The sequence below is a fragment of the Rutidosis leptorrhynchoides genome, chromosome 10 (assembly GCF_046630445.1).
Source record: "Rutidosis leptorrhynchoides isolate AG116_Rl617_1_P2 chromosome 10, CSIRO_AGI_Rlap_v1, whole genome shotgun sequence".
NCBI lineage: Eukaryota > Viridiplantae > Streptophyta > Magnoliopsida > Asterales > Asteraceae > Rutidosis > Rutidosis leptorrhynchoides.
In genome coordinates, this window is record NC_092342.1 from 41,776,472 (window position 1) to 41,789,910 (window position 13,439).

The window sequence follows — 13,439 nt, forward strand, 5'->3', positions numbered from 1 at the left end:
AGTTGAGTTTGAGCCTTAATTCAAACAATTTGCAATTGGCGAAATTCATGAAGAACAGATCTCTCTGAAAATTCGTGATGTCTTGATGAATGATCGATTCTTCACAAAAGTAGTAATTGATAACTGTTGGCTCATGCTTTGAAGATTATATTCAGTTATGATAAAGTGATTTACATTATTAATGATAAAGTGATTTACATTTTTCAATGAGTGTCATGTTAATGGGTTTCATGTTAATGAAGTGATTTACATTTTTAATTCCGACGATTATGATGAAGACGGTGGCGATGATGATGATGCAGATGGTGCTGATGATGATGAAGTGGGACATGGTGATGAAGATGATGAAGAGGATGATGGGTACAATTTTTAACAAATTTCACGGACTAATTGCGTATTTTTGACTAACGATCGTTAATGAATTTGACGAATATTACCTCGATTTTAAATTTTTTGAACACGTAATCCTTTTTTTGCGCAAAAAAAAAAAAATTGAAATCCTTTTCGGGCTTGTGCAAATTGGGGGTTACCTTGATTTTCAAATTGGGTAACTGTTACCTTTTCGGGCTATTTTCCCTTTTATAAAAGATACTTCAACCCGTTTATTTTTTTTTATAAGTTCCTAAAATTAATTTACCAAACAATGTTAAAAGCAAAATGTTATAAAAAAAATAAGTTTAAACTCCATAACCTTCTCTTTACATAACCGATGTAGCAGCAACAGCCCATAGTGCATAGAAAGCTATAAAAAGAGATGGTTGTTTATAAACAGTAATCAGTAAACTTGCAAATAAGTCCACCCAAATATGCCTTCAATAAAATATTTGTAACTGATATATTACAAAAACATAAGAACATACTACCTCTGTTCATGAACTTACCTTTTAGAAAAAACTATTTGTTTTAGAAAAGTGATATTTTTTACCAAACAAATTCGCATGTTAAGATTTTACATAGGATTTTTTTGCACTTGTGTGCGACAAACTTGTAGCATTATGATTTCTCCACCCATCATCACCTTCCCACTGAGCATCTCTTTTTTATTCTAGTTATCATTTGTGTTTGTTTCTTTACGATTTCTTTTTCCACTATAAACGGGTGACCATTTATGCATCTTTTCAAGAGCTAAGTTCTAGTAGGTGTTAGCTTAGAAATTGGTTTATCTTGAAGTGTTGATAGTTTCTGACCCACTTCTTGCGCCTGAAAAGATACAAGTCTACATAAACAATGTTCAAAACGTCAGCGAGGATAAGCAAAGCTTATTAGACACTCGTAAACTCATCTAATAGTAGTGAATGTGAACTTAAAGTTAATAACTTGACAAGTATAGAAAAAGCAATATAGCGATTGAATACCGAACATCTACTTTATTTTTAAACAGCAAAAATGGAGTGACGGATCGATGAAAAGAAAGAAATACAATCCTCTATTCTATAAAAAAGCTTTAAAAGTAAATAGAACTACTCTAATAACAACTGTTGGCTTGCTACCATCTAATACACACTTTCAATTAAAAGCGCAGTTTATTTTTCATCCACCCTATACGCATATCATGTTACTCTATTATAATCATCTATGCTACATCTTAACTCGAAGTTGAAATTTCAAATCCATTGTCTTCAAACTCATGTCTACCACAAGCCACTCGAAGCGGTGCATCATCGCAACAAATCGCAATTCAAACTTGAAGTTGATGCCAGTATTGATATGAGGGTCTGGATTGACAAGAATCGATATATCATTATGATTTTTTTAAATCAACATTCAAACACCATTACCCTGCTAGAAGTTGGTTACTTTATACTGTCAGCGGGCAGCTCCTTTTCTACCTTATGGACCACGATACCTGTCAGAGTGGAAAAGGAAACTAATGGTTATGATTAGAAAAGGCATAGCAAAAAATCTGAGAAAGCCAAATTTAACATGCATACTTCAAGAGAGCAGTGTGACTGTCTATGGAACCATACCTACAAGCAAGAATACGTGAACTTATTTCATAGACCTATTGTGATTCCTAATACAGGAGTAAAAATAGGGATAAGCATCCAGATGATTCCATATACCTTTTTTAAGGATTCTAAATATCATAGACTATATAACAAATATCATAGAGAAAAACAAGGTAATAATGGAGAAAAAGCGTGAACTCTGCTCCTCGGGGAGAAAGATGTATGCAGACTTCTTTTTATATTACAGAACTAGACTCGCAAAATATCTATCTGATATTAGTATGCTAATAAGTAAATTCTAGATTCAAGACCAGAGCTTGATAAAATGTACATGGAAAAAAAAAAAAAAAAAGGAAATTTTGAATTCATTCGGCCAGAAATCATTAGGCTTGAATCCCTAAACTAGTTCCCACTTATATGTAACTTTATCAGAGACTCGCATATCGAAAATATAATTGTAAAAGAGGTCTATTGATGCATGTACTATATATATTTCTGACCTTTTTCCCTTGCCACCCCAAGATATGCTTCTAGTGAGGTTTGAACCTGAAATCTCTTGGGAGGAACTTAGGGCCCATCAACTGGGCTGTAGTGGGATGATTAAATAAATGCAATTATCTCTAAGGTGATTCATGAAGAATTGGCAACGAGACTTGTGACAAAGTTTGAAGAATCGAAACATTTACTCATACAATTAAATACTGGTGAAAGTGAAATTTTTTACCAGGTCCACTAAGATGCTCCGATAAAGTGTAGGATGCCATAGCATATCAAAAGACAGATAGATAACCAACTAAATGAAGATAGTAGTGTTTTCAAGTAACGAGAGATCTACATAGATATTTAGGCCAAGATAACACATGATCTGGACACATTAACAGCCAATCTCTAATTAAACGCTTCACTTGTTCTTCACAAATATCGTTCACAAGGGACTATAATTTCACATTATAACTTATATTGTCTACTATCCCCCACTGCGACAAACTAGAACAAACAAGAATTCTAACACGCCTTAAAAACATAGATTCAATTATGTACTGCAGGAAAAATAGAAGCAAACAAGTAGCTCACCTCTTCTTGCTTAGATTAAATATCCATTTAACGATATATAACATCTACTTATCATTAGGAGTCATACGATGCTGATACGGCGAAACTGAACCAAATTTATTCCCAGCCCAATCTCTTTGCTGCATCATCATATTATACGGATGAGCATGCATCTCATACCCATGATGATAACCACCACCTTGACCCACCATCTGCGGTGGTGGAGGATAAGGCATATGCACTATTTGTGGCGGATAAGGCAACGGAATCTGCATATTCCCATAACCATTCCCATTCCCATTTCCACTCTCATTCCCGTTCCCATTCCCATTCCCGTTTCCATTTCCATTCCCATTCCCATTCCCATTCCCACTAGATTCATGTATGCTTTGAGGTACAGGAGTTGAAGCAAATAACTGATCTGATAAAGAAGGTCCTTCATTCGATAACCCTTGCATTCGTTTTAAATACAATCTATACTTCTGTAAATGACTAGCTACATTCTCTCTAGTCAATCCTTCAACATTCATCAACTGCATAATCGTTTTCGGTACCGCATTCTTAACGCCTAAATGCGCAACAACGTCCACAAATCGCTTATGCAATTGCGGTGTCCAGACTAACCTAGGCCGTTTCAAATTCCTCGCAGACGAATCGGCTTCCTCACCACCTCCAACAACCGCTCCACCACCGCCACCACCACTATCAACTCTTCTCAATTTCCTAGAATCTGAACAACCGTCACCGGTTAAATCAGCAGTTTCATCACCTTCTATAATCATCATCTCATCACCTTTATCATCATCGACACCAAACGATTTAAAACTAGTAAATCTATTCGAGTTTTGTTTCACTGACTGACCTCTGAGATTCGATAGAGTGTTCTGTGAAGCGCGATTGACGTCAATCATACTCCGTTGAGGCTCCGGCGAGATACTGAAGGCCGACGCGAGCTCCGGCGGAACCAATGAGTGTGATAGCGGCATCAAATCGTCAACGGTAGGTAATCCGGCTTCCCACTCAGATACACGATTGTCATCGTCGCCGGAGATATCGTAATCGGTGATTCTGACTTCTTCTCCCATGATTACAATTGAGGTTGAGAAATCACAATTGATTGATTTGAAGCCCTAATTTCGGATTTTAATGGAAACTGTTGGGAGATATTTAGGGAGTGATGGAAATAAAGAATGAAAATAGTAAAAAGTGCGATTATTTAAATTTATTAATTGAAATTAAAAAGAGCAAAAGTGCAGGATCTGATTCCAGTTGCCACCGTGGAAGTCTTACCCCCCACACTCTCTCGATTCTCCCTAAAAAATATCTCTTCTAAGTTCCATTTTAAATCTTATCTTATACCGTACCAATGACGATCATGATGATGATAAAATAGGTAAAAAAAAAATAAAAAAATAAGCTTTAAATTGTTTTTTATGTGTTTTACTGACAGAAATAATATGACCTTTTTTTTACACAAGGAGCAACCTTTTTTTTACACAAAATGTAATATGACCTTTTTTTCAATTAAAAACAACATATACAATCATTAAACTTTTTTATGTGTTTTACACAAGGAACAATTTTTTCTTTTACATAAAATGTAATATGACCTTTTTTTCTTTTAAAACAACAAACATATACAATCATTTTTATTCACCGTGAAACTTGAACTCATAAACTCTAAGCTAATAAGACTTCTTAGTGCTGTTGGGTTAGAAACTTTTTGATGTAATATAACTTTTGTTAAGGTTTAAAAGGATAAAAATTCAAAAGTGTATTACACAAAATTTACCATGTTTGTTAAAATTTAGTAATTTAGTGATAAATGTAACATGATTGTTGTTATTTTAAGTTCTAAAAGAACAAAAATACTAAAGTATAATATCAATACAAAATATTTATTTATCATATTTTATGTCGTGAAGTTTGAAAATTAACTCTATCTGTTTCATTATAAGTGTCATATTTTAATTTTTGAAAATTATTATTTTTTCAAATTTAATGTTAACTAATTTTGTTTATGATATATTATATTTAATAAAAATTATATGAATGACTTGGATTTTTAATGTATTTTCATTGTATAACCTTCATGAAACATCATATAACATTTAAAAAAAAGTTAAATTCAAACTTGAAAAAAAAAAATCAAAAGTTAAACTGGAATAAATATAAAAAATTAATAATGAGACATAGGTGGTATATATTTATAATAGAATAATGCTAATAAATCAATATGTGATATTGTTGATCTAGAAAAATATATTACTCTGCAATACGGAGTATATAAACACCAATTTAACATTAGGTTTAAACTCTAATTTGATTTTAATGTTAAAAATGACACAATATTAAAATATAATTTACTCTATTATATTATTTTTTTCAAAAACACAAGGAAATTTTTATATCACGAAGGGCTAATGTGGGAGCCCAACCCATATATACAACACGAGTAATAGGAGCATATCGCAGGCATTAGAGTCGCAGCTAAACGGTTCTCGAGTTGCAAATGGGTCAACTATAAGACCTTAACAGAAAGAAATAAGATTATACAAACGCGAATTACACAACATGTGAATTTAAATTATGTAACCACGTTGACCAATCGATCTTCATATTTTTGACTCTCGATGATATCCATTCAAATGATTTGAGTTGGATTTCCATAAGTGCCGTAGGTCCACTCCAACTTTTTATTTGAGAAGACTTTTTTATTACGATTCCTCCACACTAAGTAAGCGCACATCCATTACGTAGCTTGCCAGATTCTCGAACTCATAGTTTGATTACTCTTTTCTCGAACCTTCAAAATGAAACAAGTACCTTTAAATTAACTTTTATGGCCAATCCCAAATTGTGAGTTCTTTTAGGCCATAAAAATTCACTTTATTGTTAGTTTTAACAAATTTGATATCTTTGGGAAGGGGATGCTCATTTTAAATGACGAGAAGGTAAACGACACGTCGACACCATAACAATAATGCAATTTATGTAAAATGCAGTGTATACGTATAATGCACTGTATCGGATCTAAACTGTTTATCACATAAATCAACGGTTGAGATCGTCTTCCCTCCATTTCCCAAAATGAAGATGTCTATATGATCCTCTTTTTGAAAAAAAAAAAAAAAAAAAAAAAATTGAACCTTGAGTATATTTGGCATGAACTATAAGGATCTGGTGGAGACTGTAAGTGAAACCGAAGATTGTGGCTAGTGTTGGCGTTGGAGGTTATGAAAAATTATACAATTACTTTATACTTAAATATTGTTAAAATGATTAGTATCATTTTAAGCCATTAGAACCTATTTGTCTAGATACATTTATTGAAAGAAAGAAAAAACAGAAATTGAAATTAAAATTAAAATGATTCAAAGATTAATTGAGTTGCAAGTAAATAGAAGTAATAAATTAAATGAATATGGATAATTGTGAGTAATTGATTTAGGCATTGCGACATCGATACAAACTAACCATATTGTAGTTGTATGTGGGAAATGATTAAGATAAGCTAGTTAAACTAATGCAACGCCGCGTCATTTCACCTCCGTCAACTGAGTTGGCCATACATATTTGACGCCCCTTATGGCTGACGCCATTAACGGGGCATCAACGTTTAACGTATGGGGCGTCAGTTGAATTTTTGACGGATGCTCGACACTTTCATCAACCTATCAAGAACTAATATTAAATATATTTTTGTTATTAATTTATTTTTTTTATCCTACTTCTAATCAGATTTTACAACACCATCCTACCAACATTTGACGCAAATTTTTGACATTTAGAGTTAACGAAGATCAAATACAGACACAATCAAAAACCACTTTTTACCAAAAAGTGCACAATTTAACTCTGACATGGCATCGCATAATAGTCTTATGCATTTCAAGTCTAATTTGAAACCAGCAAACATCATATCTCTATAAAAGCTGCCACAAAACATAACTCATCTATAAACAGAATCCAGATAATGCTTTGAATTAAAATGCAGCCTAGTTAAATTACTTGTAAGGTTAATCCAGCACATGACAAATACAGTTGATATAACTTTCTACAGTTCTTCATTCACATCTCAATATCTCCTCTCTTAAACTAACTCGCGATAATACAATGTGTAGTTTTTTTTTTTTAAATAAGTTTCTTCTTGTGGAAAAAACGTTGCAAGTACCAGACCTGCAAAACCGCAGCACCAATGCAAACACCGAGAGACATGATGCTGAACCACGCAACCCGAGCATTCGTCTTCTCACTCACTCCTCTCATCTCTGCTTCTCTGCGGGTCCAACAACATGTATTGTGTTCAAATATATAAATTATATAGTGTTTTAATCAAGAGGGAAACACTTTTTTGGGGGGAAGTAAATTATTTTTCATTTTTCTGAATTTTTAAAAAAAAAATTATGATCATGTGAAAATATAAACATTTAAAAACACTCTTTGTGATAAATGTTATTATTTTGACCAGAAAACGCTCGATATCGATAAATGTTCCTGATAACATTCATTGTGATGCATGTTATTCTTCGAGCGTTTTTTTAGGGTTTAGAAATTAAGATGGGTTTAGATTTAGGGTTTAACACGAACGGCTTAGAGTTTATGGTTTTGGGTTTAGGGAATAAACTAAACTGTAAATCGAGATAAATTTTGAAAAAACTATACAAAAGATGAAAAAAAAAAAAAAAATGCTCGAAGATCACGATGTTATCAGGAACATTTATAGATGAATGTTATTTTTTTCGAGCGTTTTCTGGTCAAAATAATACTCGGTACCATTTATCACAAAGTGTCTTTTTTAAATATTCATATTTTTACCTTATCTTAATGTTCGTGAATTTTTTTTTAAAAAAACGAAGAAAAAAAAATTAAAATTTACTTCCCCCTTCCCCGAAAAAGCGCTTCCCCCTTGATTAGCCCCCAAATTATATATTTATATTTGTGGCAATAGCATTGTTAAAAAGTTCACTTTTTATATTTACATTGGGTTTATTATATGTTGGTAATCATATGTAAAATGATTACTTAAAATTCAAGAAATATATACAAAACAAATTCAAGAAATATATAAGAGTTTACCTGTTCTTCAAATAGATCAAGTTTTCATGGATGGCTTCCACAGCACCTTCTAGTTTCCTCAATTCGAACTCAACACCCTAAGAGAAGTATTGTATTACAAGTAAATGAAATTAGCAAATCATAGGTGGCAATATTGACCCATTTATTAATAAAGCAGCCAATTTTGTCGTGTTACATTTTATTTAGCAAGTCACATGCTATGATAAGAAATGTTGCATAACAGAAAACAGTCAAATGGGTCGCAAGGAAGGAACAAAAGTTGACTGAAGTATAATTTTAAGGGCTACATAAATTATTATTTTCATTATATAGCGTGTGCAAGTATTTGTAACATGTTTTAAGGTTTAATATCATTGACCAACCCGCCCATTAGCAACCTTAAAGCTAAGTATATAAAGACTATTACAGCAGAGAACGATAATAACCTCGATCTTTTCTTTTTTTGCAATAGACTCCCAATCTTTTGCAGCAATACCAATTCGCCAATCGAGACTAACAGTTAGAGGACTACCTGGATGATTCCCATCTACCCAAAAACACGCAATGTAATTGCCTGATTCGGTAGTCGTAAATGCAAATTGACCATGAGTCATGTTCTCTTTGTGGTGGAGAATGTTTCCATATGGCGAGGTTACCTGAAACTCACATTTAGTTTATTTGTGTTATTGTGTTTCTTTGCTATAACTAATTGTCATAGCATTCCTTTTGAGGGATTATGATACGTTTTTCGCAGTTATATTCACAAGAAGAAATAAAATGGTTATGATTTTGAGAAAACCTACAATACTTTGCAATTCAAGAATCTTTTAAAGCTCATTTAAGTATTGTACCTAAACTGAATGCATATCTTGGTGGCAAAGAGAAAGAGATAAAAAGGTGGTTAGATAGCAAATGGGACTATTAAGTCTATAAAGCTACATTAACCTAATCCTCAATAAGACTTGATGTATATATTAAACAAATTAAAAGACTATTTTAAACTAGCGCTAAGGAACAATATATTAACTTGCAACGTTATATAAAGTAAACCCACTGGATATTCAAAATCAACGTGTACCGCGTTTTAAAGATGTAATAGCATTTTCATTTGGAACCTACGCTTCACATCATGAATCTAAATTAATTATCCACAAACCCTACTGATATAACCGAAACTAAAAAAAAACTCGGTCACAAAAAAAAAATCAACTAAAACAACTTAGATTTTTCAAGAGTTTTCATTCAGAGTATAATTTGATAACATTTTACAGATTTGTTCTTCGAAATAGTAAAAGACATACTATGTATTTCAAATCAGTTAGACTGCATTGACTATCTGACTGGTTGCAAATTTTTGTAACCAACGTTGGACATCATAGAAAACAAATTATGCTCTTAATTCGGTAGCTATTTTAGTACTACCTCCGTCCCAGTTCAATTGTCCACTTGTTCTGACTTTGGTCTTTTCTTTTCAACTTTGTCTCTAAATATTTTTATTTGTATTATATATTATTTGATGAAATTTATATCAACGAATTGGTTTTTGAATATATTTTTACTATTACAATGATCATTAAATATTATATAACACACAAAAATTAATTTAAAGTCAAAGTTGGAAAGAAAAGAGTCAAAGACCCCTAAAGTCAAAACACGATAATTGAACTGGGACAGAGCTATTTATGCAAGTAGTTACCAAGTTTACAAATATAGCTATGTTTTAGTGGGCAAAAACATTGCATTTGCATAAAGGTAGTTACTTTAGGTTTTGTTGCAGCTAATATCAATCTGATCAAGTTAACCTAAAAAAATTAAAAATAAAACCCTAAAAATTCATAATCATTTATAATTCCATATTTTAATTAAACAAAAAGAAATCAAGATCCGGGAAATAAATAGTTAAAACTACATCCATTAATAATAATAGTTGTACAAAAGACCCAAATCTATGAATATATATAGAGATAGTAAATAGTAAAGTAGGATTAATACCTTAACAGAAATAGTGGGAGAGGGATGAAGATGTGAGTCAGGGTGATTATTGATTAAAGAGTAATCAGCAAGAACAACAACGTTGTTATGAATATCTTCAGATACACACTTTGTTCCTGATGCAGGTAAATCTAGCCATAAACCTTCTGTGGTTGGAATAATATTGACGATTGCACACCAAAAACATATGTAAAGCACAATCGCCCACTTAGCAGCCATTCAATAAGTTTGGTCAATCTTGTTTCTCTGTTTTTCTTTTTTATTTATTTTTCTGAATTGAAGAAAAAGTTTAAGGAGAAACAGGAGATCTGATGTATCTGACCGTTTTATACTCGCGGTTTCCGTAAACGAGTCTAGACTTTAACGAGCAATTGTTATTGATTTAGGTTAGTTTTATTGCCGTTTGTTTTTGGCTATGTTTGAGTTTCCATATGTATGGATGGTACTTGTTGATCTTCGAATCAGTTATATGTTATTGTTTTTTTTGCCGAAAAAAAGGAAAAAATATTTGTTTGATGACCAATTTTTTTATATGTTCCGAAAGTATATATATCCATCCGGTCAAAAGTTCAAACGAGAACAACAAAAAGGACGAGAAGTGAACTTTTAATGTTTGGATCTGTTATATGTTATTGTTTTTTGCCAAAAAAAAAAAGAAGAAAAGAAAATTGTTTGAGGACCAATTTTTTTATATGTTCCGAAAGTATATATCCATCCGGTCAAAAGTTCAAACGAGAATAACAAAAAGGACGAGAATTGCAAGAACTTTTAATTTACAAAGATTTTCATTATGTTAGTATATTCAATCACCTATAAGACCATCCCTAACGCATGCGTGTTGGGCCTCATGTGCACCGAGCACGCCACCAACACATGGCTAATGGGGCGTGCTCGCGTGTGTGCTCGCGGCGTGTGTGCTCCAAGCACATGAAACCATTTTGGTGTGCTGATTTTTGATTGGCCGATTTTTGTTTTTTTGATTAATTTTTATCATCTTTTTCACCCAACTTCAAATCAGATTTTAACACATCATCCAACACATCACTCAACACTCTACCCCATTATTTCTCAGTTTACTAACACGCCCATCAAGCACCCCACACCCACCCAGCAACACGCCAACACGGCCGTGAGAGTTAAAGATGGTCTAAAGGTTGATGGGGAGTAATAATGAACATAAAATAGTTTGAAAAAAATTATATTTTACCTATATAATAAAATATATAATTTCTCGTTCACATGTCCATATTTATTTGTGATACATGTGAACATTGCATATAATTAACAATTTAACATGTAATTTGTGGTAATGGACATTGTTTGTTAATAATATAAATATTACTTAACATTTGCATGTAATTTATTGCATTTAAATGCATAAAAACAATGAAATTAAAAAGTTCTCGCAATTCTCGCATTTATTGTGGTTCTCGTTTGAACATGCCCCCATACATCCATAGTTCAAGTTTTAATAGAGTTGCAACTCTGAATATATTGTTTGATTTTTCTTTTATAAACTAACAAAATTATATAGAACTTACACCTTTCACTAACGGTGAAAAGTTTTGTAAATACAAGAAATAAAACAACACACGATCGCTTCACACCTAACAGCAAACAAAGATTAACTTATCAACAAAAACATGCAACTAAGCTAGCAGTGGCGATTCCAGGATGCATACTTAATGGGGTCCTCCAGTTAAATTTAGTGGTGTCCTATACAATTTACAGGGTATTTTCTAATAATAATTTTCAAACTAACGGTGTCCCGTGACTCCACGGGTCACTACTTAAACTCGTCACTGTAAGCTAGACAAGAGGCAAAACGATTTCCACTAGGAAAACCGAACTAAGACAAAATAAAAAACTTAAACAACAACTATCGAACACCAAACGCAACAACACAACAAAACAGAGTCTATAATCAACAACAAACCAAAATCTCAAAACGGCACATAAACCGATATTGTGTGCCGCCTTGGTAGCCCTCTTACCCTTTAAATCCGGTTTCAAAACTTGCACTGGACTTGTTTGTATGACCGCACGTTTCATCCGTGACTTAAAAGTCATAAGAAGAAAATATTGTTTGATACTCCTCCGTCGCAAAATAACTATAATTTTTAACTTTTTAAACACTTTATTTTTATATTTTTGATTTTAAGTATTTTGTGTGTATTACACAAAAGGATTCGATTTTATATTATTTTTAATTCAAACAACTTTAATTAAATATTATATAACATAAATAAAAATATTTAAATTGCAATTTATATGGAACTAAATCTTTTCATGTTGTAGTTCAAGTCATCTAATATTAAATACTCCCAAGTGAAACTTAAGCTATGTTACGATGACAATTGATCAAGTAGGGTTATATTCATATTCGTATCAATTTAATTTGTATTCATCCATAATCATATCTTTTTTTTAAGGCAAGTAAGTTTTAATAAAATAAAAAAAAACACGAAACAAACTAGCAAGGGGCTAGACAAGACACGAGGCTACAAGCGATCGCACCAAAAACGCACAAACAACCAACAACACGAAGCTATAGGAAACACACAATCACGAGGATAATAAAGAACACGACACTACAGCTAATTAGACTATGATTCCGAATCCGATGACGCGCAGGAAGAGCAACCTGAGCATCGATCAATATCCTCTTCTGAGACTTTCATCATGTTCTCGATAAGATATCTATCTTGCCATCGAAATTTATCCCGAATTCCGTTGTGTTTCTTATTTCTCCTACCCCACACGTGTTTAATGAAATGACTTCTAATCAGAGGATGAACTTTTCTCTCCTTACCACGAAAACGAGCTACGGCGGTAGATGTTGGACTAGCGATAACTTCATTCGAAATGACGCAATTCCTTCTATTTAAGCTAGGATCACCCCGATCACTTTCATCTACATCTGAAACAGAGCCCATCTCATTTGAATATTCAAAGCCCAACTTAGAGACATTAGAATGAACTGGCCCATTAAACGAGTTGTGTTCAGGCCCAGAGTTATTTTGAAACTGCATTGGGATATCCAACTTAACCCTTATGTCACGCGTGCCCTCGATACCTGCATCATTATTGGAAATCTCATCTGCTGCCCTCGGTCCAAGAGCTTCACCTGACATCGGAGTTTTATCCGTCATAATTTTCGGTGAGGAGGTTGAAGCCGGAAAACCATCGGACGAAGCCGGGATAAATTCCCCATCTTCAAGATCATCAGCAACAACATCTGCTGAATCATAGTTATTCAACCCATCATCATCTTCATCTTGTTCGTTGAACACTTCATCACAGGTTTCGAAATTCACACCCACACTCGACACATCCTTATCCATCACATGAGTATCTTTGTCGTCAGCAAAATCTACCGATTGGGAC

The 13,439-nt window shown here is 33.0% G+C and overlaps 2 protein-coding genes across 2 annotated transcripts; both read right to left on the reverse strand.

The window, feature by feature from the left end:
* Nucleotides 1-1,359: 1,359 nt before the first annotated feature.
* Nucleotides 1,360-4,305, reverse strand: LOC139872029 (transcription factor PCL1-like). The gene is made up of 2 exons (XM_071859815.1): nucleotides 3,024-4,305; nucleotides 1,360-1,846 (listed from the first exon to the last, which is right to left on the reverse strand). The coding sequence occupies exon 1, from the start codon at nucleotides 4,085-4,087 to the stop codon at nucleotides 3,068-3,070; it is 1,020 nt and encodes a 339-aa protein (XP_071715916.1). The 5' UTR covers nucleotides 4,088-4,305; the 3' UTR covers nucleotides 1,360-1,846; nucleotides 3,024-3,067.
* A 2,677-nt stretch (nucleotides 4,306-6,982) lies between these two features.
* On the reverse strand, nucleotides 6,983-10,360 carry LOC139872599 (transmembrane emp24 domain-containing protein p24delta3-like). The gene is made up of 4 exons (XM_071860514.1): nucleotides 10,053-10,360; nucleotides 8,507-8,716; nucleotides 8,082-8,158; nucleotides 6,983-7,281 (listed from the first exon to the last, which is right to left on the reverse strand). Exons 1-4 carry the CDS (start codon nucleotides 10,269-10,271, stop codon nucleotides 7,137-7,139), a joined length of 651 nt encoding a protein of 216 aa, XP_071716615.1. The 5' UTR covers nucleotides 10,272-10,360; the 3' UTR covers nucleotides 6,983-7,136.
* Between the last annotated feature and the right edge of the window lie 3,079 nt (nucleotides 10,361-13,439).

What these genes read in the sequence shown, in the direction of transcription:
- LOC139872029 (XM_071859815.1), bottom strand. Translation starts at nt 4,087, where the DNA reads ATGGGAGAAGAAGTCAGAATCACCGATTACGATATCTCCGGCGACGAT.
- LOC139872599 (XM_071860514.1), bottom strand. Translation starts at nt 10,271, where the DNA reads ATGGCTGCTAAGTGGGCGATTGTGCTTTACATATGTTTTTGGTGTGCA. An exon ending in CAAAAAAAGAAAAGATCGAG is followed by an intron (nt 8,159 to 8,506) that starts GTTATTATCGTT and finishes TACTTCTCTTAG; the next exon opens with GGTGTTGAGTTCGAATTGAG. An exon ending in TTGATCTATTTGAAGAACAG is followed by an intron (nt 7,282 to 8,081) that starts GTAAACTCTTAT and finishes TTGGACCCGCAG; the next exon opens with AGAAGCAGAGATGAGAGGAG.